The sequence below is a fragment of the Pteropus vampyrus genome, unplaced genomic scaffold (assembly GCF_000151845.1).
Source record: "Pteropus vampyrus isolate Shadow unplaced genomic scaffold, Pvam_2.0 Scaffold18, whole genome shotgun sequence".
Taxonomy (NCBI): Eukaryota; Metazoa; Chordata; class Mammalia; order Chiroptera; family Pteropodidae; genus Pteropus; species Pteropus vampyrus.
Window position 1 is genome coordinate 5,900,237 of NW_011888799.1, and position 25,624 is coordinate 5,925,860.

Genomic DNA, 25,624 nt, shown 5'->3' on the forward strand with positions numbered 1-25,624 from the left:
GTTCCCTCTCTTCCCACTTTGCTGAGTTTTTATGCATGCTGGATTTTTTCAAATGCTTTTTCTGCATCTATTGATATGATTATATGGTCTTTATCTTTAAATTTGTTAATGTGATATATCGCATTAATTTATTTGCGGTTGGTGAACCAACCTTGTATCCTAGGAATACACCCCATTTGGTCATGGTGTATGATCTTTTTAATGTATTGCTGAATTTGATTAGCTAATATTTTGTTGAGGATTTTTACCTCTATGTTCATCAGGGATATCAGCCTATAATTTTCTTTTTTTGTATGTCTCTGTCTGGTTTTGGAATCAGGGTAATGGTAGCTTTTTAAAATGAGCTTGCGACCCTTCCCTCCTCTCGAATTTTTGGGAATAGTTTGAGAAGAATAGATGTTAATTCTTCTTGGAATGTTTGGTAAAATTCACCTGTGAAGCTGTCTGGTGTAGGGCTTCTATTTGTGGGAGTTTTTTGATTACTGATATGATTTCATTAGTAGTAATTGGTTGGTTACTACTTTATAAAGAACTCATACAACTCAACACCAAAAAAACCCACAAACAATCAAATTTAAAAAATGGGCAGTTGCACCTGAATAGGCATTTCTCCAAAGAGGACAGCGGCCAACAAATAATATGAAAAGATGCTCAATGTCACTAACCATCAGAGAAATACAAATTAAAACCACAATGAGATAGATCACCTCATACCTGTCAGAATGGCTATCATCAGTAAATCAAAAAGCAAGTGTTGGTAAGGATTTGGAGAAAAGAAAACTCTTGCGCACTGTTGGTGGGATTGCAGATTGGTGTAGCAGCTATGGAAAACAATTATAAAGTTCCTCAAAACATTAGAAATAGAACTAGCTTATGACCAACAATTCCACTTCTGGATATTTATCCAAAGAAAACCAAAACACTAATTCATAAAGATATATGCACCCCAATGTCCGCTCCAGTGCTATTTACGATAGCCAAGATATGGAAGCAACCTAAGTGCCCATCAATAGATGAATGGGTAATGGAAATATGGGACATATATACAATGGAATATTACTCAGCCATAAAAAAAAGAAATCTTACCATTTGCAACGACATGGATGGACCTAGAAGGTATTGTGCTAAGTTAAAAAGTCAGAGAAAGACAAATACCGTATGACTCAACTTGTATGTGGAATCTAAGGAACAAAATAAACAAACCAAATGAAAACAGACTCATAGATACAGAGAACAAACTGGTGATTGCCACGTGAGAGGGGTTGGGGAGACTGAGTGAAAAAACTGAAGGGATTAAGAAGTACAATTTGGTAGTTGCAAAACAGTCACAGGGATGTAAAGTACAGCATAGGGAATAAAGTCAATATTGTAGTAACTATGTATAGTGCCAGGCGAGTGCTAGACTAATTGGGGGTATCACTTTGTAAATTATATAAATGTCTAACCACTAAACTGTATACCTGAAATTAACATAAAATATTGAATGTCAACTCTAACTGAGCAATAAAAATTTAAAAAGCCAATTACTTTAAAAGTAAATACTCAAATGACATAGGATCGCTGAACGGATAAAAACAGAACAAAACAAAAATATACCTTAGCAAATAAAAAGAAAAAGACTAAAACTGTTCCAATATTCCATCTCTTTGGGCTGCCGTAAGAAAAGACCATAGACTAGGCAGCTTAAATAACAGAAATGTATATTCTCAGTTCTGAAGGCTGGGCAGTCCCAGATGTGGGTGCTGGCCACCTCAGTTGCTGGGAAAGGCCCTCTTCCTGCTTTGCAGACAGCAGCCTTCTCATGTCCTCACATGAGCTCTGGTGTCTCTTCCGCTGCTTCTAAGAGCATTGCCCCTATTGGATTAGGTCCCTACTGTTGTCACCACATTTAACCTTAATTACCTCCTAAGGACCCTCTGTCCAAATACAGTCACATTGGGGATCCAGGTTCCAACATACGAGTTTTGGAGGGACACAGTTTAGTCCATAGCAGTCACCGCTAGGCAGTAGAGTCTTAAATAATCTTAATTTTCTTCTCTATACATTTCTGTACTTTCCAAACTTTCTGCAGTTATGGGTGCTGGGTGAAAAACACTTACAGATTCAATTTGTATGAGGGTAACGAGTAGTCAGATTCATAGCAACAGAAAATAGAATGGTGGTTGCCACAGGCTGGGGAGAAAGGAAAGGGGCGGGGGGTTATTTTTTAATAGGTATAGAGTTTCAGTTTTGCAAGATGAAAAGACTTCTGGAGCTAGATGGTGGTGATAGTTACACAACAATGTGAATTACTTAATGCCACTGAAATGTGCACTTAAAAATGGTTTCAGATGGTAAATTTTATGTCATGTGTATTTTATTACACACACAAAAACACATACAAATTCCCAGCCTCCCCAAATAAAACCTTCTGAGAAATACTCTTCAGAGTTAGACTGGGTTTAAATACCAGGTCTGTGTTTACTTGGTGGTTCTTTAACTTTAGTGGGCATCAGAATGACCTAAATGGCTTGTTTAACACCCCCTGAGTTCCTGACTGGTTAGCTCTGGGGTGAGCCTGAGAATTTGCATTTTTAACAAGCTTCCATGTGATTGAAAATCAGGCCTAGGACAAGTCTTGGTTTCCTTGTTAATAAAAATGGGTCTGTGAGCCAGTTGTGAGGGTTATGTGAGAGTACCTAAATCCAGAAGCTTTTAGCATCAGCTTTAGTTTACTTTTAGCAAATAGTTTGCTTGCTTTTATTTTCAAATAATTTCCTTTTGGATTCTCCTCCCCCCATGAAATCGTGGTCATTTTACACCAACTTGAAAAAATAACTTATATTTAGAAATATATATTAAAGTCTTTAAATATGTCATAGACCATGTAATATTAACTTTGTTTCTTAGAAGATTAAGATTATTTCAGTCCAGTGGCTAGACTATAGAGTTATCTTTGGAACCGATTTTTGATAGTCAACTTTTTTCCTTTTCCAAATTAAATCTGTGTATGTATGTGGGTGGGCATATTCTGGTAAAAATAAGAGTCATAGCAACTCTCTTTACCTCTCTCCCATAAAAAATATTCCACAAACAAAATCTCTGAGAAATCTTATGTAAATAATTAGTGTAAATAGTATTCGTACTTCTTCAACTATTCTTAAATCTTCTTAAAGATTTCCACCTTGTGGCTATCCATAAGGACTAATAAGGGGGAAATGAACCTCTAGGCCATTGTTTTTCCTAAATTAAGTTCTGTGGGAGTGTCTAGACCTGAACTGTCCAATATGGTGGCAACCGCCTCATGACTATTTAGCACTTGAAATGTGGCTCGCGCGAGTTGTGATGTGCTTGAAGTGTAAAGTCCACACCAAATTTTGAAGACTTTGTATGAAAAAAAAGAATGTCAGTATCTCATTAATTTTATATTAGTTAAATGTTTAAATTATTATCTAAATAAATGCTAAATAAAATTTTTTTTTTAAATTTAGTCCAGAATATTTCTTGGATATCCTGGACTAAATAAAATATACTAAAATTAATTACACTCAAAAAATTTGGCTACTGGAAAGTTTTAAATTACAAATGTGATTCTTACTTATGAGTTCATATAGGATGACAACTGTGCTACTCAGAACATCTGGAAGTTAACAGGTGTTGGGAATGGAGTGGAGTTAAAGGTGGGTAGAAAGGAGGATTATGTGGCAGAGTCAGTGTGGGAAACAATGAGTTTTAAAAAGCAAGAGGTCTGATATGCATTACGAATTACTAAGGAGGGTACATAATATGTAGCATTTCCTAAAGTTGTTTCATTATGGAACCTCTGCCATCCTTACCCCTAAGGTCTTATGTGGAAAAGACTATAAAATGCTATAGTAAGCCACAGTGTTCCCAGAGCTCCTTTCTACAAGTCAGTGCTGATATATTTCTCCCTACTTATGCATACCTTTTTAAAGTGATAGATTTAAAATAATATATTTATGATAAGTTGATTAAAATTTTTAGAATTTTAATTGATGGAGGAGTGAGGATTTTGCTGTGGGAGAAAGTGTTTTAAGATTCTCAGTTGCCATCTTTTGACATGAGAAGCATTTACGGAAATCAGACCTTCCAAAACTCATAATGTTTTTACCCGCAGAGATGAGAAGCAGCAGGGGCTTAGGAATTACAAATTTGAGTTCAAACCTCTGTTTTGCTACTTACAAACTACAATGTTGAGCAAGTGTCTTCCATTCTCTATAAAAACGGGGGTAATAATACACACCTGGCAGGAGTGTGTTAGAAGGATTAGAACTGTGCTGGCAGAGGGAAGACAGTAAATGTTAGCTGCTGTTACAATTTTTATCACCGCATGTGTCTTGGTATTCAGTTAATAGTAAAAGGGAATTAATATGACTAAGTCTCTATACTAGCATATGTTTATTTTCATGCACGTTAATAATGCTTTCTCCAGTTTGGAAAATTATTTCAGATATAGGTGTCTTGTCTTTCCAGTAACATAGTCAGCTGATTGAAAGCTGGGACACATTATATACTAATGTGGAATTTTTTTTTTTTTGCGTGTATTTCTTTAATCCTTTACACTGCCTCTCCAGCACAGGCTTCTTTTAATTAAAAAATAATCATTAAATTGAGTCTTTGTTATCATTATGATAAATTGTAATGGTACTGCTTAATATATCATGTTATTTTAGTGTGATTTCTTAAAGGAAAAAATATGTTAAGAGAAGTATTAACAGAAGTTACAAGCTATCATTATAAGGTTAAGAAAAAGTTAAATAATGACAAACCTTCATAGAAAAATAATTTTACTGAGGTTAAATCTAAGAACTTAAATATTTAAAGAGAAATAAGATTTCTTAAGAAAAGATCATAAAGACATAACAAAGCAAGAAAATACTATTCTGTTTTGTGCAAAAGGATGATACTAAGTAACGGTTGTAGTATTTTAAATGACCCAGAAGTGATATAAGACAGTGTCAACCTAAATGAAAAGCCTTTATCTCTTTCCTAAGGAAAAGGCTGTGTTGTAGGTACAGATCTCTCAGAAGACTGGACTGTTTTCTAAATCAATTACAGTTTCCCCTAATACCGTTCAGTTCTGGCACATGTGACTGCCACCTTCAGAATGATGTGGTTTTAACTTTAAAAAAAAAATTAATCATGCTGAATTGCTCTTTAAAAGAAATTTAAAGTTTTATTCTTTGACCACTGGAGGCTGTTTTTAAGTTACTTGACTCTTGTAAGAGAGTTCAATAATCTATAGCAGGATAGCCCAGAAGTGAGTATAGAAAAAAGTGTTAATTTAGATGTCTATTCAATTCCAAGCATTTACATAAAAACTAGAAAATTTGTGATTTATGTGACTGTTTTCCACTTTTGATTTTTGAGAGAATAAAGATGTGAATGTTGGCTAAGTTTTCCAAATTGCATGTTTATCACATGAAATTTGCCTTTGTATCTCATCTTGAAATTTTTGAATGGCTTTTCTACTGCAGTCTCAGGCATTTCAAATTATAAAATACATTTCTGTTGCTCTCTACTGAGCTTACAGAAAATTAGCGTGCTTGACCTTCCTCGCTCAGGGAATTCTTTGATAATTTTGGTGATACCGAAGAGTGTCATTTCTGCACTGATGAAATTGATAGCTTGCTGCTACCATCTGGCATCTGGCAGTGCCTTCAACTTCTTTGCACTGCAAAAAAAGAGCATCAAAACAGTGTATAGAAATGGCCATTGTGTGCTTAGTAAATATAACAGTATCTTGTGAATTATATTTAGATGTTTCGAATTCCATTGTGTTTGTTCCTGGATTGAGTTTATATATTTCACATGTTGAACAACTGCCCTGGACCCTAACAGTACAAGGGTTCTATGGACTGACCCCACTAAAGGACCCGAGGATAGAATTGGGGGAAAGAGGACACATGAACATGGATGCAAAAAAAAATTTCATGTTACTTTCACTAGACTCCAACTGAAATTTATCGTTTCCTAAATCTGCAAATGGGGGGCAACAAATTTCAGTAGTACTAACAGTGCCTGGGAGTTTGTCACCAGTAGAAATATCTCTATCACATTATATTTGAAGATATCTTGAAAATTTCCTATTTTCCAAGTGGTAATAGTTACTAGACTCACCACTAAATCTTGTTTATTAATGCATTGATGAAGAATCACATACGTAATTGTATTACAATTTTTAAATACTTTATAATTGTATTTCGAAAAATCCTAAGTATATTATACATCTTGAAATATTACTGAGATGGAATCCATTGGCCTCACCAGACAGCCAAAAGGCACACAAAGGGTTAAGAACTCTCCTCTTTCCTTTGGGGGATTTCTTCCTACAGCCTCATCTGGTGCCTGTTGGTAGTTGTGGGTGATCTACCTCAACTTTTCACTCTTTTTTTTTTTTTTTTTTTTAATAAATACCTGTACTGTTTTCCATCCAAGAATAGGAGTCCGCAGATGCAGAGTGCTGACTGTATGCATTGTTCTACGCCATTTTTTATAAAGGACTTGAACATCCATGGATTTTGGTATCTGTGATGGGGTCCTAGAGCCAATCCCCTGTGGATACCAAAGGGTAACTTAAGTTTTGAGGGAGTCAAAAGTTATTCATGGTTTTTGACTGCGCAGGGAGTTGGTGCCCCAACCCCTGCATTGTTCAAGGATCAACCATAGTTATATTCAAACTAGCCCTTATGGTCTTTTTAGTAAGAATATTCATGGATGCTTTATTGTTTTTTTTATTGTGGTAAAGTATACATAACATAAAATTTACCATTCTATCCATTTTAAGTACAGTTTGTGGCATGAAGTACGTTCGTATTGTGTGATCATCATTACAGTTCTTTTCTAGAACTTGTTCATCTTCCCCAGCTGAAACTCAGTATTTTATGGTCTTTTGATAGAAATAACTATAAATATAAATTTCAGTTCACATGGTATTTCTTAGGGTTTGTAAAAGATTTCGCACTAGAAGTTTATGTCTATTAAGCCAAGTTTAGAAAGGTGATATTGATTCAGCTTTAAAATATTTGAACAAACTGAAATCTTGCTTGGAGGAATATGCTACATACATATTTGTCCATATTCTTTTTTAATCTTTAAAAAAGTTCCTCTCATTTTCTCTTCCTCAAAAGATTGATTTTGTTTGCACATCATCCTTTCATGTCTGCTTTTATAAAAGGGAATCCTCAGCATCTCTTCTTTGGTAATATTAACTTTGTAAAATGGAATTTTGTTAATACTGTTAGTTTTTTTGTAGAGCTTGTTTTTCTTGGAACATACCGTAAAACCAAAATATTTTGAATGTTATTCACTGACAGAGAGCAAAGAGAGTCAAGAGTTTGCATAATAACTTTAACCAGATTGCTAATACTTATGCTTAATAAAAGAAAAATATTTTGTTTATAATTATTGCCATTTCAAACGATTTCTTAAAGCAGTTCCATATACAGGGACAACAACATATACAAACTACACTAACACAGAGTAATGGTGTGCTATTATATTTGAGGAAATATAGAAAAATTTTAGACAGTTTTTATTTAATAGCTTAATTATTACCATACTGTATTTTCGTGAATTTTGTGACTGTGGAATGGGAATGCAATAGCAGTCTTTTTTACTATGTATGACTGATAAAGCCATTCTTTTTAAAAGTAGAAAAAGTCACTGGTAGGAGTTTTGCTTTTCATTTAAAATACTCTCTAAAAATAATCTCCTTTCTATTAGGAAAAACACAAATTACTTATATAAGTCTACATTTCATTTAATAAAATATATATTTTTCTGAATGAAACCAGAAATCTAAAAAGTGTTAGAACAGTTTTTGATTGATATTCAGGTCGTTTGTTTTTATGGAGAGGATACAAGTAAGACTTATTTTTGGCTCTTCTAGTTTTTAATTCCTAGTCCTAAAATTTTTGCTAATGTGTTTTGGTTGTTACATGACCAAGTTTATCTTCGTGGGTTGTTAGTTTCAATGTTGACATTGCTTCCTTTTGTTAAATCAGTTTGTCATGGATACCGATCCTCTAAATGACTGATTATTTTTAGTGGAAGAAAGTAATAAATGTAACAATTATTAAAAGAAATTCACCTTTTATTTTGAAATATAATACAATAATTCTTTAATTGAAGTTTAGTATTGTAACTGAAGAGAACTGATGCATTTTTAATACATGTTATTCTATGTGCCAAGTATTGTGAGTTATTACAAAGACAGTTTTAATTTAATTTAACTTAGTGTTTAATAGCAGTCAAGATAGCAGCACTTTGTATCATTTCTCAGTTATATCCTGTGTATTGTTTTCCATCGTCATTAAAATGTTCAGCCTTTTATAAAACATAATAAAGAAATTATAAAAACATTTTGGCAGGGCATCTGTTTTTTCCTTTCTCATAGAGTTTTTTTTTTCTGTAAGGTCTATAATTGGTGCCCTCAAAACGCTGGATATGGCTATGCCAGAGACTCTGCAACTTTGATTTTTACATCTAAGTCTTTTAATGAACACAACTATTATTAATATAATAAATTACTGTGCTAAATATTTGGGGACTCCAAGGAATTATATTTATAATCATACATAAAACCTTTATTTTAAAGAGGTTATTAAATAGTAAATGGATTATCGTGAAAAGATACAGTCTTTTGTCCTATGGATCTTTAAAAAATGACATTTCCTTAGGCCTCAGTGAGTTGAACCGTATGATCTGGAGCAGAGCTGAGGAATCAGTTGGCTTCTCATAGCTTTTTCTACACATCAGGAATGCCTGGCTAGATGCATAAGTGTCCAACATAAGACAGCGGATCCTGGACGTTGGACGACCAGCTCTGCATCACAAATCCTGTGCTTTATGATTGTGAAAAACAGCTCAAGTATAGTCTAGCTGCATACTTGCGGAAACTAAATAATAAGTACTTAGGAAAGTACTTTAGTTGAGTAAAATACATTTATTGGGCACATTTGTATCAGTCATTGCACTAAGCTCTGGTAACACAAAGATGGAAAGAAGCTGATTCAGTTTTCATGGAATTTGTAAGCTAATAAGGGAGTCAAAAAAAACAAAATTTTGTCATCCATGTGTCCTGCTAGTATAATGTAAGACATACTCTAGGGATGCAAATAAGTGAACAATTAATTTTGTGTAGGAATTTTTAAAAAATTAAGTAGCATTTTACCCAAAGCCTGAAAAGTTAGGCATTGTCAGTTGACCACTTGGAGGTGGACTGAAGTCTCTTGTCTTCTAAGTAGATGGACAAGTGCAAAGCCAAAGAATTGAATAAGTGGTATAATAAGTTTTGGGGAAATCAAATGGTCAAAATAGCAAAGAGCCAAGGGTACTTACAGGGAAGGATGGGGTGGGTAGAGGTACAAAATGAGGCTAGAGCCTATTATAATGAGCCAGTATTATCTGTTCACTGATGCCAAAAAACCATATTGTCTAAAAGTTGCTTGGCTTTGGGATGGGAGAATTATTTATTCTCTAATCAGTACTTATAGCACACTTTATACTGTTTTTATTTAAATTTGGGCTCTGCTTTAGTTGGGAACCGAAGATAGGCATGATGAAGATCATACAGAGCAATGTCTGATCAGTGTCAAAAGATATGGTTGTTGCTTTTAAAATTCTGGATAAGAGGATCTTTAAAGACAACCTAAGGTTGTCAAAGAAGGATTCACAGAGGTAGATTCAAGCTAAGTTTTGAATAATGGATGGAATTTCAGTAGATGTAGAAGAGGAAGAAGAACATTTCAGGTAAGGAAATTGTCAAGGGCAGATGCTGGGAAACTGCGCTGTGTTTGGAGGCTGGGAGAGTGGCAGTTTGGCTAGAATAGGGGAATAGTGGGAAATAACTTTAGTTCATTGTACATGCTAGGTTTAAATATAATTATTTTCTACTTTAGAAATTTGGGCTCTGTAACTATGCGAGGTGATGGATATGTTAACCAACATTATCGTGGTCATCATTTCGCAATATATACATATATCAAATCACATGTACATATCTTTCATAGGAATATAAAAAATAAGCATGCTTTCTTGGGAAACTGAAGTAGGTTTCAAGGAAAAGGGAATAAGTACCGTTTCCCAGGTGTGCCTGATCCTGTTGCAGGTTTTGCCATACTGTGCCCAACATATTGGAAAGGGTGATGGGTTCATTTTAAAAAGTGTTCATTGACCACAATGAGATATCACCTTATACCTGTTAGAATGGCTGTTATCAAATAGACAAGTGATGACTAGTGTTGGTGAAGATGAGAACAAAAGGGAATCCTAGCACACTGTTGATGGGAATATAAATTGGTACAGCCACTATGGAAAAGTCTGGAGGTTCCTCAGAAAATTAGAGTAGTAGAGCTACTATATGATTCAGCAGTCCTTCTAAATACATATCCAAAGGAAATAAAATCACTATCTCAAAGAGATACCTACACCCCTGTGTTCATTGCAACATTATTCACACTAGCCAAGATATGGAAACAACTGTCAGTGGATGAATGGATAAAAAAAACTGTGATACACACACACACACACACACACACACACACACACACACACACACACACACACACACAGTGGATTATTATTCAACCATAAAAGAAAATCCTGCCATTTGTGACATGGATAAACTTTGAGAGCATAAGCATAAACTAAGTGAAAGAAGTAGACAAGGGTGGACAAATACTGTACGATCTCACTTATATGTGGAATCTAAAGAAGTTGAACTTGTGGAAACAGAATAAATTGGTGGTTACCAGATGCTTTGGGGTGGGTGGGGGAAATGGGGAGATGTTGGTCAAAGGGTACAAACTTTCAGTTATTAGACAAGTAAGTTCTAAGCATCTAATATATAATATGGTGGCTGTAGTTAACAATACTGTGTTATATACTTGAAGAGAGTAGATTTTAAATGTTCTTACCACAAAAGAAAAGAAAAGGTAACTATGTGAGGTGATAGATGTCTTAACCAACCTTATTATGGTCATCATTTCATAATATATACATATATTAAATCATCACATCGTGCACGTCAGATTTACACTATCTTATTTGTCAATTACATCTCAATAAAGCTGGGGTTAGAGAAAAAAAAAATGTGTTCACTGAGCTCCTGCTGTGTGCCCAGTGCTATTCTACATGTTGAGGTTCAAAATCGGTGAACAGACATAAACCTCTGCCCTGGTGGAACTGACATTCTAATATAAATATGACCAAATATAGTAAAGAGGGGAAAGAGAAGTAATTATTTGATGGGTAGGAGCAAAAAGAGACCGATACTGAAGGTGGTCGAGAGTGATGCATCCCCAAGTAAGATGTCACCTACAGCATTTTCCTTTAGTTAGATTACCAAGAAACCGAACCCTTCTCGTGAGTTTGGAGAGTTGGAAACCTCAATTTGTGTCTCTGAGCCAACCAGAGGCCCTTGTTTACGGGTCCCATCTGACTGCAGCTGGGGACAGGTTCCCCAGTTTGCCTGAAATTTCTCAGTGTGCTATAACATGGGGGAACAGAGTGATCAACCCTAGGGGGTCAGAAAGAAAACCCCACAGTAGCCCCAGATTCCTGGTGAATCAGAATCTCTGGAGGGGGCAGATGGGAGACAGGATTCCACGTTTTTACTAACGAACTATACAGTCCATATTATTTTGAAGCAAATCCCAGACTTCACATTAGTTTATTTATACTTATTTTAGTATAGATCTCTAAAAAACACAAGTTCTTTTTAAAAATATAACCCCAATTTTATTATTACATCTAAACATTTTTTAACAGGATATAAGTCATCAGGAATTGCAAAATTTCAATGCCAATGGACTCAAGAAAATTATAACTTTCTGTGTCAGGCATAAGCTAGAATTATGTGAGTTTTTAATTATGCAAGGTCTTTGGAAACAATCTTTGTATACACTGCAGCTGCCCTATATTTAAACCCTGGATATTCAGTATTTATTATACCTGCTTATGTGCTATCTGCTGGGAATACGAAGATGAATATATAAAGATTCCTGTTTTTGAAAGTAACACTATAATATTGTCTTATACTGTTGATTTTTAGACGATAGTCTATTAGTTACACTTATATTTGAAGTCACTTTTTTAGTTCGCTATAACAGAGCCATAATTAATAGTATAGCTCTTTCCCACTACGAGGTGGCAGTATGAGCGAGTGGGCAGTTCAGTGCATCTGCAGATGCCTCAGGCCTTTGTTAATTTCAGAGTTTTATCTCTTGAACCACTTCAGTTCAGAATTTAGATTTGGCAAAGACTTTGGGAACTCAACCAGCAATCTCTTTTGATTTTGATGCCCTCCTTTGTTTAGAGCTGGGGCCCACCCCTCCACTCAGCCTGGCACAAAATTGGCAATTGAGATTGAAGGAGGATGAACAAGAGAGGCCTGGAAATGTTTTCCCTAGAACCATCTTTGCATTAGTCAGACAGCATGTATACAGGTCTTCTGACAGTTGATTCTCATGGGATCTCAAGATTTTGAGGGGCCTTAGGCAAACATGTTAAGCAGATTTTTTTCATGAACCCTTAAATTTTTCAGTATGTATATTTCTGGACAATTTGAAAAATAGTGATCTGTATGGTTAATGGTTCTATAGTCAGTAAACTTAAGATCTTTAACACTATGTTGGAATTTTTCTTAAAGAAGTTTGATATATTTATCAAACAACATTTATCACTACATTAGTCCCCCCTTTTCTGAGGGGGTAAGTTCCAAGACCCTGAGGTGAAACTGTAGGTAGTATCAAAACCTATATATAATGTATTTTTTCCTATAAATATACACTTTACAGCTAGTATTTGGCATGTCCAAATTGCCAGCATCACTACCCTTTTGCTTTGCGGCCGTTGTTAAGTAAAATAAGGGTTACTTGAGCACAAGCACTGCAATAGCGTGACAGTCAATTTGATAACCAAGACGGCTGCTAAGTGACTAATGGGTGGGGAAGCGTATACATCATTAATACACTGGACAAAGGGATGATTCACATCACAAGCCACATGGAACAAGACAGCACAAGATTTCCTAATGATATCCAGAACTGCACACAGTTTAAAACTTATAAATTGTTTATTTCTGGATTTTTCCATTTAATATTTTCATACTGAGGTTGCCTACATTAATAGTCAATTTTTTTGACTTTGAGGAATTTTTTAATTCCTGAATGTTTCTCCTAATAATGTTTCTTAGTCTTCTCCACCTTCTCTTCTTTGCTGCTAGAAGGCTCTAGTTGGTGACAAATGGATGAAGATGTTCTTAGTTGAATAATAACTGAAAAACTCAGAGTCCATCGTGTTGAGTTTGACAGCTTCTTTTTATTGTAAATCAGTATAATTGTAAAGATATCGTCATGTTTTCCTTAGTAAACTGTCATTATTTCACAAAAAAGACCAGTGACTTCACCTGAAGAAGCTTGAGAACCCCTGCCAAAAACTGTAGCACTTCAAAACTGTAGTGTTGCATGTCTCTCTTCCAAAGGAAGTGAGTTTCTCAAAATCAGGAACCATGCCAGAGGTTTCATACAGTCTTGCAATTATAAAATGTAGCAGCACACACAATTACAATATAGTAAAAGGAATAAATGAGAAGACTTCGTGTTCTAATTGACATAAACAGTTGACATGGGTAAGTGGCTATTTTATGGTATAACTTCTTGATCATGACACTGATTGGAGAATTGTTTGCTTGAACAAATAATTCACTTTTTGGCCTTGCTTTTACAGTCCTACAAAAACGTTAAAGGTATTCAAATTTATTATTACATTTTATGTCCTACTCACTTGATATTCCCAGCCCTTCATAGAGTACTTAGCACATAGTATGTGCCAAGTGTTTATTCTTTTTACCCACTGAACATCTTTATTAAAGATAGGTATTAAAGAAACAGCTTTCTCCATTTCCTAAATTATTCTTCATGGTAGAAAACAAAAAGGGGCATGGTATGAAACTACAATTTACTGTCCTCCCTTTCTCCTTTCTTCCCTCTTTCAGAATACTTGATCCTATAATCTGTGCTAATGAAATCATATAAACTATTCTTACCTCCTGAAGTGATTTTTTAGAAAACCTCACAAATGGCTCTAGGGCCAAGATGGAGTAACAGGGACTGGATTTACCTTCCTGCATAAAAAAAGTTTAAAGTTGTATAAAATATATTAAACAACGATTTTTAGACATTGGATATCAGGCAGCACTGGACAATGACTCCTGAGAAATGGAAAACAGGTGAGCCCTATACTTTCTCCAGCTTACTGTCTGGAGAAAGTTTCCAGCCATAGCACAGGAAAGGGGAATCCAGATGGAGTCTGATAATCATCCTGAGTTAACCTGATGTGGCTGGGAGGTGAAAGTGACTAAACTAAAACTCATAGGGCAGAGTACCAGAGAGGAGAGAGCTACACAGAGAGAAAACCCTGGAGATCTTCACAGTGTCTTTCTTGAGTCTTCAACTGATGACTGATCGGTACATATGTGTGGGGAAACTAGCCAAGTCATAGGAAAAGACCACCTGAATCGAAACAGAACTTGGAGCTCACACAAGGCAGAGAGTAGTTTGTGTTCCCACCTGCAAGAGTGCAAAAATCCTTGTAATTCATGGGACTTCGAAGTACTGAGAAGGTATTACCTCAGTATAGAGTAAAATTAGCCCCAGGCTAAAGATTAACAAAGCTTAAAAGCAAACTTCAAGAGAATAAAACTATTTACAAGTAGCTTTATTGTGTCCTAGACAAAGTTCAAAAATCTTTATAGGGAAACAAAAATATATAGTACTTAAATTAACCATGTCTAATATCCAGTCAAAAATTACCAGGCGTGCAGAGAAGCAGGAAAATACCACCCATAATGAGGAGGGGGAAAAAAACCCAATCAGTAAAAACAGACCCAGAAATGATACAGATGATAGAATTAGTAGAGAAGGATGTTAAAATGTTATCACTATTTTTCATAAGTTCAAGATGATAGAGGAAAGATTTAATATATTAAAGAAATGGAAGATATAAAAAAGACCCAACTTCTAGAGATTAAAACTACAGTGTTTGAAAATATATATATATTGGATGAGATTAATATCAAATTAGACACTGCAGAAGAAAAGATTAGTGTGCTTGAAGACAGCAGTAGCAGCTATCCTAAATGAAAAGCCAGAGAGATAAAAAGACTGAAAAAAAAAAAAAAAGAGCTGCGGGACTTGAAGCAATCTAATCATATACATGTAATTAGGATCCTCGAAGGAAGGGTAAGGACACGAAACATATGAGGTAATGGCTGAAATTATTCTAAGTTGGAGGAAAATTATAAGCCTACAGATCCTAAAAGTTTGATGAACCCCAAGCACAAGAAGCATGAAGAAAACTATGCCAAGGCAATTCTGATCAAATTGCTTAAAACCAGTGATAGAGAACTCTTTAAAGCATCGGGGCGGGGGGAGGAATAAGATCTATCATGTACAATTGGATAAAGTAAGAATAACAGCATACTTCTCTTTGGAAATAATGCAAGCAAGAAATAATGTAGCAATATCTTTAAAGAACTGAAAGGAAAAAAAACCTCAAACTACAACTATATGCCCAGGGAAATGCATTTCAAAAATGAAGGCAAAATAAACACTTTTTAAAGACATACAAAAGAAGAAATAATTCATCACCTGCATTATAAAAATATTAAAGGAAAATGATACCAGATGAAAGTCTGGATTTACTCAAAGGAATGAACGCACTAGAAATGGTAAATATGTGGATAAAAATAAAAGCAACTACAGCTCATTATTCCTTCAGTTAACTCATGCAAAGAATGCATGATTCTGGAGACAGCAACAATTCATAGTTCATGACTGCATAAAGTTTCTCAATTATTTCTTTGCTAACCTCAGTATTTTAAAAAGTTTTTTCAATTACAGTTGACATACAATATTAGTTTCAGGTGCAGCATAATGGTTAGACATTTAAATAATTTACAAAGTAATCCCCCTAATTAGTCTAGTACCCACCTGGTGCTATACTTAGTTGTTGTTATTGACAGCCTCATCATCCTTTAGAGGTAAATTTGTTTATAAATGATTGGAAAATTATGGCATGTACTGATGCTATACTAAATTAATACAAATAAAGCAAATGTCAGTGATTTTTCCTATATTTATAAGATAGCCTGTTCTTGGTGGTCTTTTAAAGTTTTAGCTTATTGGTCATTGTTTTTACTAGGTTGTATTTTTAGAAGAAGAAAAATAATAAAGAAACATGTAAGTGAGAGAACAAAAACATTTGTTACAGTAATCACATACCAAATTTCAGTTTGTGAAGTATTTGAAATCCTGTGTTATGACTTTAAAAGTTTTCTTCTACTGCCACTAGCTTATAATATCTTAAGTAGGTAGAATTGATTTGCTTAGCTAGCTTTCCTAAATTATCTGTTCTTGAAACCAATATATTTCTTGATATGAACACTCAGATTATTTACTCCTGTGTGGAAAAAAATTTTAAATAGACTGTCATTTTCCTTTATATGTCTACCTTTGAGGTCTTTGAGATCTTTCTGTGATTTTAATGAAAATCAAACTGCCTTTAAGATATTTCTTTCAAGGTAGCTGATGTAGATTATTCTTGAGGCCACTAGACTGCTTTAAATTTTCTGAGTCCAGTTGACCCTTGGACAACATATGCTTGTAATACATGGATCCACTTATACACGGATTTTTTTCAGTAAATAGAGTTGACCCTCTGCTGAGTTTCACACCCATAGATTCAACCAATCACAGATTAAAATAATATTTTCAGCCCACAATTGGGAAATGGATGCTGAGGGCCAACTGTATCCATTATTTTATGTCATTTTATGTAATGCTCAAGGTCTCGAGCATCCTTGGGTTTTGATATCCATGGGGGTTCTAGAACCAATCCCCCATGGATACTGAGGGATGACTTTAGTTAAATTTTGAGGGAGTCAAAGTTATATGCAGTTTTTCAACTGCTGGGGTAAGGGTTGGCACCCCTAACCCCCACATTATTTAAGGGGCCACTATATTTGGTATCTGGTATGCTTACCTAGAGTGAGCCTAACTTGAGGTTTTTCTGTTTCAAGGGTCTCCCCTCTCTCCTCTTTGTTTTAGGAATCGTATTTATTTATTTTTTAAAATAGACCTTACATACATGTTTTGCAACATTCAAAAGGTACAAAAGGACATATAAGTGAAGGGTATACCTTCCTCTGTTCCCAGCCACCCAGTTTCCACCCCAGAAGCCACTAGTGTTAATGGTTATTTGTGCTTCATTTCAGGATCTGAACATTTGTAAGCACATGTATGTATTCTCCTCTCCCTCACGTGTGGGTGTATAATGTACATAGTATCTGCAGCTTTCTTTTTCTGTTGACCATGTATCTTTCCAAGTCAGTTTGTATAAAGCTGCCTCATTATTTTTAATGGCTTTATTGTATTCTACTATGTGAGTGAACCATAACTCGTTTAAGTCTCTCATTGACAGCTAGGGTTTTTAAAAATATTTTAAACTGAGATGTAATTTATATACCACAAAATTAAAGTGTACAGTTTAGTGGTTTAACTCCAGAATTTTTTTGTCACTGTTCAAAATCATCTTTTTATTTGATCGTTTAACCCTTCTTCCCTCCTCTCCCCCCACCCACCCCTCACTCCAAGAATATAAGTTCTAAGAAAGCTATGATGTCTTCTCTGGCGTTTTGCAGATCCTGGCATGTAGAAGATACTCCATTGGAATTTGGCGTATGAATGAATTAGTCTCTTTCTGTATGAATGTGCCTTATTCTGCTTCCGTTGAAAGGATAACAAAGAGGGAGGACACGCCAGGCTCTAGGAAGTAGGGTACTCTTGAGTGTGTACTCATTGGCTGTTTCAGATGTCTTTAGTGGATCTAATGCTCCTTCCTTGGCTCAGGCACAAAAGACTTCTGCTGGCTGGGGAAGAGGGAGTGTGTTCTAGGAATTGCAGCCCCTGGACACTTGAGCCTGGTGCGTCCTCCCATGGTCAGGCTTATCTAGTTAATCTGTCTGCCACAGACTCAGGAGGAGAGGGCTTTGAGTGAGCCTATGACTGTTCCCCAAGCTGATGACCTCATGGGCACCGTCCTCAAGAGACTCTCCTAGAGCCTCTTGGGAGCAGAGTGGACTAACTGGGAAGGAGCTGGGCCTATAGTCCCTCTATAAGGTGGCAGGGTGCTCTTGGCCTAGGCAAGGTGTCCCTAACCCAGAGGGGCCTCCTAAGTCAGATGTGGATGGCTTTCCCACAGAACAAGAGGTAGGTCTTCATTGGAGAGGTGACAGGTCCTAGGTTGGGACTGGGGACTCTGGGCAGCACTGGAGGTGCTGCCAGGGAAAGCTGTTTCCCATGAGCACGTCAGTTTAGGAAGGTTAGGTGAGCTATGGGGATGGCTTTCTGATGGTGGGCCAGCTTCCCACCTGAACTGGTCTCTAGGTCTGTCTTAAGGCCCATAATGTTGGGTCTGGCACTCTGGTCCCTGGGGTCTTCTGAGGGAGCCATTGCAGCTGCCACAGTGCCTGGCCCAGCACTGGCAAGAGGAGCGTTTTCTGCTGCCTGTTCCAGAATGTAGTCCCCAGAATATTTTAATCACCCCAAAAGAAACCCTGTACCCATGACATCTAGGTTTTTACAGTCTGGCTAAAACCAATAACGCTGCACTGGATATTCTTACATACATATCATTTCATGCATGTGTAAGGATGTCTGCAGAATAAATACCCAAAAGTAGCTTTGCCAAGTAAAATGATTTGTGCACTTAAATTTTTCAAAGATATTGCTAAATTGCCCTCTCTAGAGGTTATATGAGTTTACATACTCATTATTAAGGTATAAAAATTCCTGTTTCCCCACTCTCTGACCAGCATAATTCTTTTTTTTTAAGGCGAGGCAACCCTTGGTTGACCTCACAGATTGCAAGGACCTTGTCAGCTTACAATCCCTTATTTTTATTTTTTATTTTTTATGCCTACAGCACCTGGTCTTCCTAGGTAGTCTCCCATCCAAGTACTAACCAGGCCTGACACTGCTTAGCTTCTGAGATCACATGAGTCAGGCTTGTTCAGGGTAGACCGTAGACCCGACCAGCATAATTCTTAACCAAACTTTATCTTTGCCATTTAACAGGAAATAGTATCTTGTAATTTAATTTTCAGTAGTCCTCTCATCCACAAGATATGTTCCAAAACACCCTAGTGGATGCCTGAAACCACAGATAGTATTAAACCCTGTAATACTGTTTTTTTTCCTTTATATACATAAACTTTATGGCTTCTCTTTGGGATATCCAAATTGCCAGCATCACTACTCTTGTGCTTTGGGGCCATTATTAAGTAAAATAAGGGCTGCTTGAACACAAGCACTACAACATTGTGACAATCCATCTAACATCTGAAACAGCGCTAAGTGACTAATAGGCAGGTAGAATATACACAGTGTAGAGATACTGAACTAAGAGATGACTTATGTCCCTGATGAGATGGAGTACAACGGCGAGAGATTTCATCATGCCACTCAGTCAGAACAGCATACAATTTAAAACTTATGAATTGTTTATTCCTGGAATTTTCCATTTAATATTTTCAGACTGAGGTTGACCTCGGGTAACTGAAACCATAGAAAGTGAAACTATGGATAAAGGGGGACTACTGTATATTTTTCTTAGTCTAAGTTAAATCGATTATTTTTATTTCTTCAGGGGTTACTTGTCTTTCCTTTTTTTATGAATTAATTATTTATACCCCTTGATTTTCTGCAGAGTAGTTGATTTCTTTTTCTTATTTAAAGCAGCTCTTCATGTATCAGGGAGAATATCCCTTAGTGACATGAGTTGGAAATATTTCTCCCACTTATTTGGGGGGGAGGGGTTAGTCTTTGACTTTGTTTATGGATTTTTTCTTTCATTATGCAGAATTTTTTAATTTTATGTCATCAGATTTGTCCGTCTTTTATGACTTCTTTGTCTTGTGACATACTTAGACTGTAAAAAAACAATTTCTCCCATGTGTTATTCTACTACTTTAAGGTTCTCCTCCCCCACTCCCACCCCCATTTAATTCTTAGATTTATCTGGAATTTACTTCTGTGTAGAATGTGAGGTATGAACCCACCTTCTTTTCTCCATATGGCTAACATCTCTTCCTCACTGATTTGAAATGTCACTTTTACACTGTGTTCTCTTGATTAAAGGTATTATTCAGTGTGTTTGTTGACTCAATTAAAAACAACTTTTAAATATTAGCTTTAAATTTTTAAGAGTGGTAGTCAGGTGTCTGGGCCAGTGATTCTGAATTCTTGGAGTGCCTGCCTATCAGGATTCTGTAAGAGCTACAGCCCCCTTCCCTCCATGACAGAGCCTACTTATGTAAGCTGCTGTTTCTGAGGGGTATGTAACTTTCTTAAGTGTATTGGGCCAAGAAGTAGTTTTAACCACTGATGTAGGGATTATCCTTTAGAGGGAGATTCATGTATCCTATAGCCTTATAAAATTCACCTGTTGTCAGAGGTACATCTAGTGATTCCAGGGTTGTTACTTTAATGAGAAAAGAGCCTTAACAAGAGTCCAGAAGTAGAGAGAGAAACTTTCCAAAGAAAACTGAACTCTTCACTTTGGAATCATTAGTTTCTGATTCTCAGATTGTCTTCCCACTTTAGAACGGTAGTCAATTTGTACACCTTCACCTTTGTAAATTTACTTTTGTGGACCATATATCTTCCTGAGGAAAAGAACTACTGGATTAGGCTGTATTTTGTCACTATGTAGATCTGGAAATAGAGGAATAAGAGTCACCTCTTTTAATTTGAAACTCTTTAAAGTCAGAAAAGTGGGTGGCCCTTTAAAAAGTAGAATTCTCAGGGTACGCCTGACTATAAAGGCTCATAGAGTTCTACCCAAGGCGAGTGAAAGGGGTAGGTCTATCTTGTAGGACTGATGCCACTGACTAGGGCGGGTATCCCCAAGAAGCGTTCTGTCAGGTCCAGTATTTGAGCAGCCCATTTGGTTTGGTAGAGGAAGATGTACAGTGGCTTTTAATTTCATCTACTATTGTAAGATTATTCTTTTATTTGGGCTACTCTCAAGGAGTAGCTTGTCACTTTGAACTTTGGGGTGGCAAATGTTCTCTGTGCTTGAAAGTCCCAGTGGCAGTGATTCTGGGTGGAGTGACCGTTGCTGACTTCCTTTCTCAGTTTGTTAATCCTTGGGCATCTCGTTTTCCTCTAGAGGAGCTAGGTACACGTATAAAGTAGTGAGGGTATAAAGAAGCTGAGATATAGTTGTGGAAGTGTTGTGTGGTTTGGTTGTTCTGTTTTTGTTTTTTGGTGTAGGCTATTTTTCACTTACATTTTTATTAATTAAAATTTCAGAGACCGTTAGACATTTTAAAAAATAAATTTGCAAAGGATACTGTGGAACTTCATTTAAATCAGCCGTCCCCAGCCTTTTTGGCACCAGAGACCAGTGCTCCTATGAGAATCTAATGCCTGATCTGAGGTGGAGCTGAGGCTGTGATACTAGCACTGAGGAGCTGGCTGGCCCGCTGCTCACCTCCTGCTATGTGGCCAAGTTCCTAATAGGCCACAGACAAGTACCGGTCTGCAGCCTGGGGGTTGGGGACCCTTGATTTAAATGGTCATGTTGAAGTAAAGAAATAATATACACTTTATAGGCTTAATTATACATCGTAATTGCCAAATTTAGTCCATGTGATTGTGATATCTGGGAGACAAGCCCATGGTACAATAATGAGCTATAACTAATGCAGTTCTACCACATTAAATATCAGGGTTTAAGGAAAGCCCTTCACACAGATTTCTATATATCTCTTTAATGGCAGTATTCCTGTCTTTCCTTCCTGGGCCGTTTTCACTCCTCAAAAGTCACGTTATGTTAGTACATCATGCCAGCATGCCCTTAAGTAACTCTACCTCTGAGTCCTAAAAACAAATTTCGGTTAGCCAAGCTGCCCCTTTCACAGTTTTAGCCATTAAGTTTACCTTTGATAAGCTTTTCGCACTCTTTCTTCCTCCGATCTCATTTATCATTTCTCCTCTCCCCTCAAGTTCCACTCAAATGGATCGTAATCACCCAGATCATTAAGCAACTGAATGAATTCACCCCCCAATAGAAAGGTCCCACATCGCATGGTACTTACCCTTCCAGACCCTTCCTGAGGAAAGCATGTTTCCTTCCATGTGGCAGGAGTCTTTTTTTGTATCTGTTTGGTCTTGTGACTGATAGGATGGACAGTTTGGGGGAGCTAAAAAGGAGATGGCAGTTTTAACCGAGAAAAAGCGTTTAGTTGAAATCCCTTCTGCCGTCTTCGGGTGTGTCCCTCTTCTGGGCATCTCTTCAGGATTTCATTCCTCCGTCCAACTGCCGTTCACAACTGCCCTTTCCAACTGCTCCAGAACTCTTGGCCCTGGCATTCCGTGATGTAAATTATTCCACGCATGGCCTGAAATGGGAGTGAAGCAGTGTTGCCAGGTGTCGGATCACTAGTGTAAGTTTACCGGATCTCGGGGGAGGGAGGAGAAAGGGGGAGAACTGCTCTTGGAATTTGTACAGTTGTTATTGTTTGAGCCAGAGCACAGTAATTGTGCTGGCTGAGCTTGATGTTGCCAATGGCTGAGGAGAAAGGGAACTTTGGGCCCGGAGCTCGGGTGAATTTTTGGTTGAGATTTTCTACTTTAAAGATTCTGGTGTTGGGATATAGATTGTTTGGAATTGAACAATTGGTAGTGTTGCTGCCAAGAGATAACGTAGGACCTTTGGGACAGAGCCTGTAGCAATACCGCCTGGGACTATGATGTTTCTTCTGCCTCAAAAAGTAGAGAGAACTGACTTTTCTGTTTTCCTAAAGATAGCTAAAATAAGGCAAGAAATTCAGATCACTCACGTGTTTGGAAACATCCAGTCACAAAATTCAAAGACCTCTGTATCTGCGAGATTTTTTCTAAAACAAAAATCTTATTTCTCTCCTAGTTCATGATACATTTTGAAGAAGTTAACTGTTCAGGGTTTACATTCCCTTTGGGGAATCTGCGAATGCGGGGTTGCAGCCAACTATCTTTGATTTGTCCAGATTCCTTTTGACTTGTAAGTTAAGGATTTGTGTTCAATAAAAACTATTTAAATTGAATACTTAATCTCTTGAATGACCACAAAAAATTTAGATCCTATTACTAATAAAGCAGTTAAAAGAAAAACTCACATGAAGTACACAGCTGTTTATCTAGGAACGTATATAGTATATTTTTATGTTGCACAGATGCTACTGGCTTTAATATGCTTTGCTGAAACAGTTTTTTTATTCCTTATAGTTGTCATGGATGATGATGATGACTCGTGTCTCCTTGATCTTATTGGGTAAGATGCTTGTTCCAAAATCAGGGTAAATCAAGTGTATGAGGCTTGCTGTACTAAAACAACTAAATAAGCATATTAAAACCGATGGGTTTTTAAAATAAAAATTAATCTTCATAGATATAGTGTGGATTAACAAATAAAGAAACTTGGTTATGATAAGGGTCATAATTAGGTAATGCTTTATTTATCCTTTATTAAATTCATTTTCTAACAAATCCCAGAAGGCAGGAAATGAATGATAATAGGAAATAAAACAACATTAAATAAATAAATAAATAGATAAATAAATAAATAAGTAAACAAACCAAAATACTACTAACAAAACTGCTTAAAAGAGGGAGAGAATTTTACTCAGGCTAATATGTTGTTTTATTTTTACCCTAGTAAAAATGAATCTTAAACATAGATGATGTATTTATTTGTTGTTTTCTCTTTTTTCGTTGTTTTCTAGAGACCCACAAGCATTGAACTATTTTCTACATGGACCTAGTAATAAATCTGTAAGTAATACTTAGAACATCACAGATATAAATTGTTTCTTCTTTACAGTTAAAGTAATCACTCTGTTGAATTTGTACCTTTGCAGAGCAATGATGACTTGACTAATGCAGGATATTCTGCAGCCAATTCAAATTCAATTTTCGCCAACTCTAGTGTGAGTATTTGAATACAATGACAAGTGTTTTTGTCTCATTGATGCCTTGTGAATTGAGCTTTACTTGCCTTTGTATCATGATGAAAATCATTACCTTGTTTTTTGTAATCGACACAGAAGGAAATCCACTGAATTATGTTGACACTTTCTACTTTTAGTCAATTAAGACAAGCTATATGAGATTTCCTTTGCCATTTTCCTAAGTTTTCAACTTTCTTCTTAAAATGTCTCAGAAATGTTATAACTTGAGAAAGTCATATTAGAGTGTTTTGAACCTTGTTGCAGAGCTTTAAAGAAATTATTAACTGTAGTCACTTGCTAAACATTTTTATCTTAAATGAGAAAAAAGATAATAATAACTGAAACATATTGAGGTTTAGTATGTTCGAGGTACTGATGGTTTAACATAATCAACCTCTTTAATTCTCACAATAACTCCACGAAGTAGATTCTATTATTATCTATATCTTATAGATAAGGAAACCAAAGCACAGAGACGTTAGTACTCCACAAAATTACACATCCAGGAGTTGCAGAGCTAGGATTCTAACCCAAGCCACCAGGTTCTGGAGCTCATAGTTTAAAGCTCCAGGAGCTTCTAGACAAATCTGACCCGGAAAATAGGCGATCCTGCCTGGAGACAGTGTCCAAATTACTATGTGTAAGCCTATGATACTTCAAGTCCTAAGATGGTATTTACCTAACTGAGACCACATTAGTCCCATTTCACTACTGATTGGTGAAAAAGGTGAGGGCATTAAGAAGTACAAATGGGCAGTTCCAAAATAGTCACAGGGATCTGAAGTACAGCATAGAGAATATAGTCAATAATATTATAATAACCGTGTACAGTGCAGGTGGGTACTAGTCAAATGAACTAGTCTTGACTTTTCTACCTAGTTCTTCCCATCATCAATCCCCCAACACCTTATTAGCCTAAGGCTGAAAATCTCTAGTTTTGCAAGTTGGACCAACCATTCCTTTTTTTTAAAGCAATACATACAAATATTTTTTATTGTGGGAAAACTTACATAGCATAAAATTTACCATGTTAACCACTATTAAGTGTACTGTTCAGTAGCACTAAGTACATTTACATTATTGTATAACCATCACCACTATCCATTTCCAAAACTTTCTCATCTTTTCATACTGAAACTTTGTCCCCATTAAACATTAACTCACTTCTCTCCCTTCACCCTAGACCTTGGTAACAAGCATTCTACTTTCTGTCTCTGTGAATCTGACTCTTCTAACTAAATACTTCATATAAATAGAATCATACAATATGTGTTCTTTTGTGTCTGGCTTTTGTCTTCAAGGTTCATTTATGTTGTAGCATGTGTCAGCATTTCCTTCCTTTTAAAGGCTGAATAATATTCCATTTAATGTATATACTACATTTTGTTTATCCATTCACCCATCAGTGTACATTTGTGTTCTTTCTACCTTTTGGCTATTATAAATATGCACATATTTTTTAAACACAAGTACATATCCCACTCATCTTAGTTTCAGGTATATGGGATAGTGGTTAGACATTTATATAATTTACAAAATGATCCCCCCGATTAGTACCCACCTGGCACT

The 25,624-nt window shown here is 36.2% G+C and overlaps 1 protein-coding gene across 1 annotated transcript in view; it reads left to right on the forward strand.

The window, feature by feature from the left end:
• BICRAL (BRD4 interacting chromatin remodeling complex associated protein like) overlaps nucleotides 1–25,624 on the forward strand; it is a 74,008-nt gene that overhangs the window by 15,956 nt on the left and 32,428 nt on the right. The window contains exons 2-4 of the mRNA XM_023527614.1: nucleotides 23,334–23,379; nucleotides 23,831–23,879; nucleotides 23,966–24,034. Of these exons, the coding sequence (XP_023383382.1) occupies nucleotides 23,334–23,379; nucleotides 23,831–23,879; nucleotides 23,966–24,034 (164 nt within the window). The remainder of the gene's footprint in view (nucleotides 1–23,333; nucleotides 23,380–23,830; nucleotides 23,880–23,965; nucleotides 24,035–25,624) is intronic.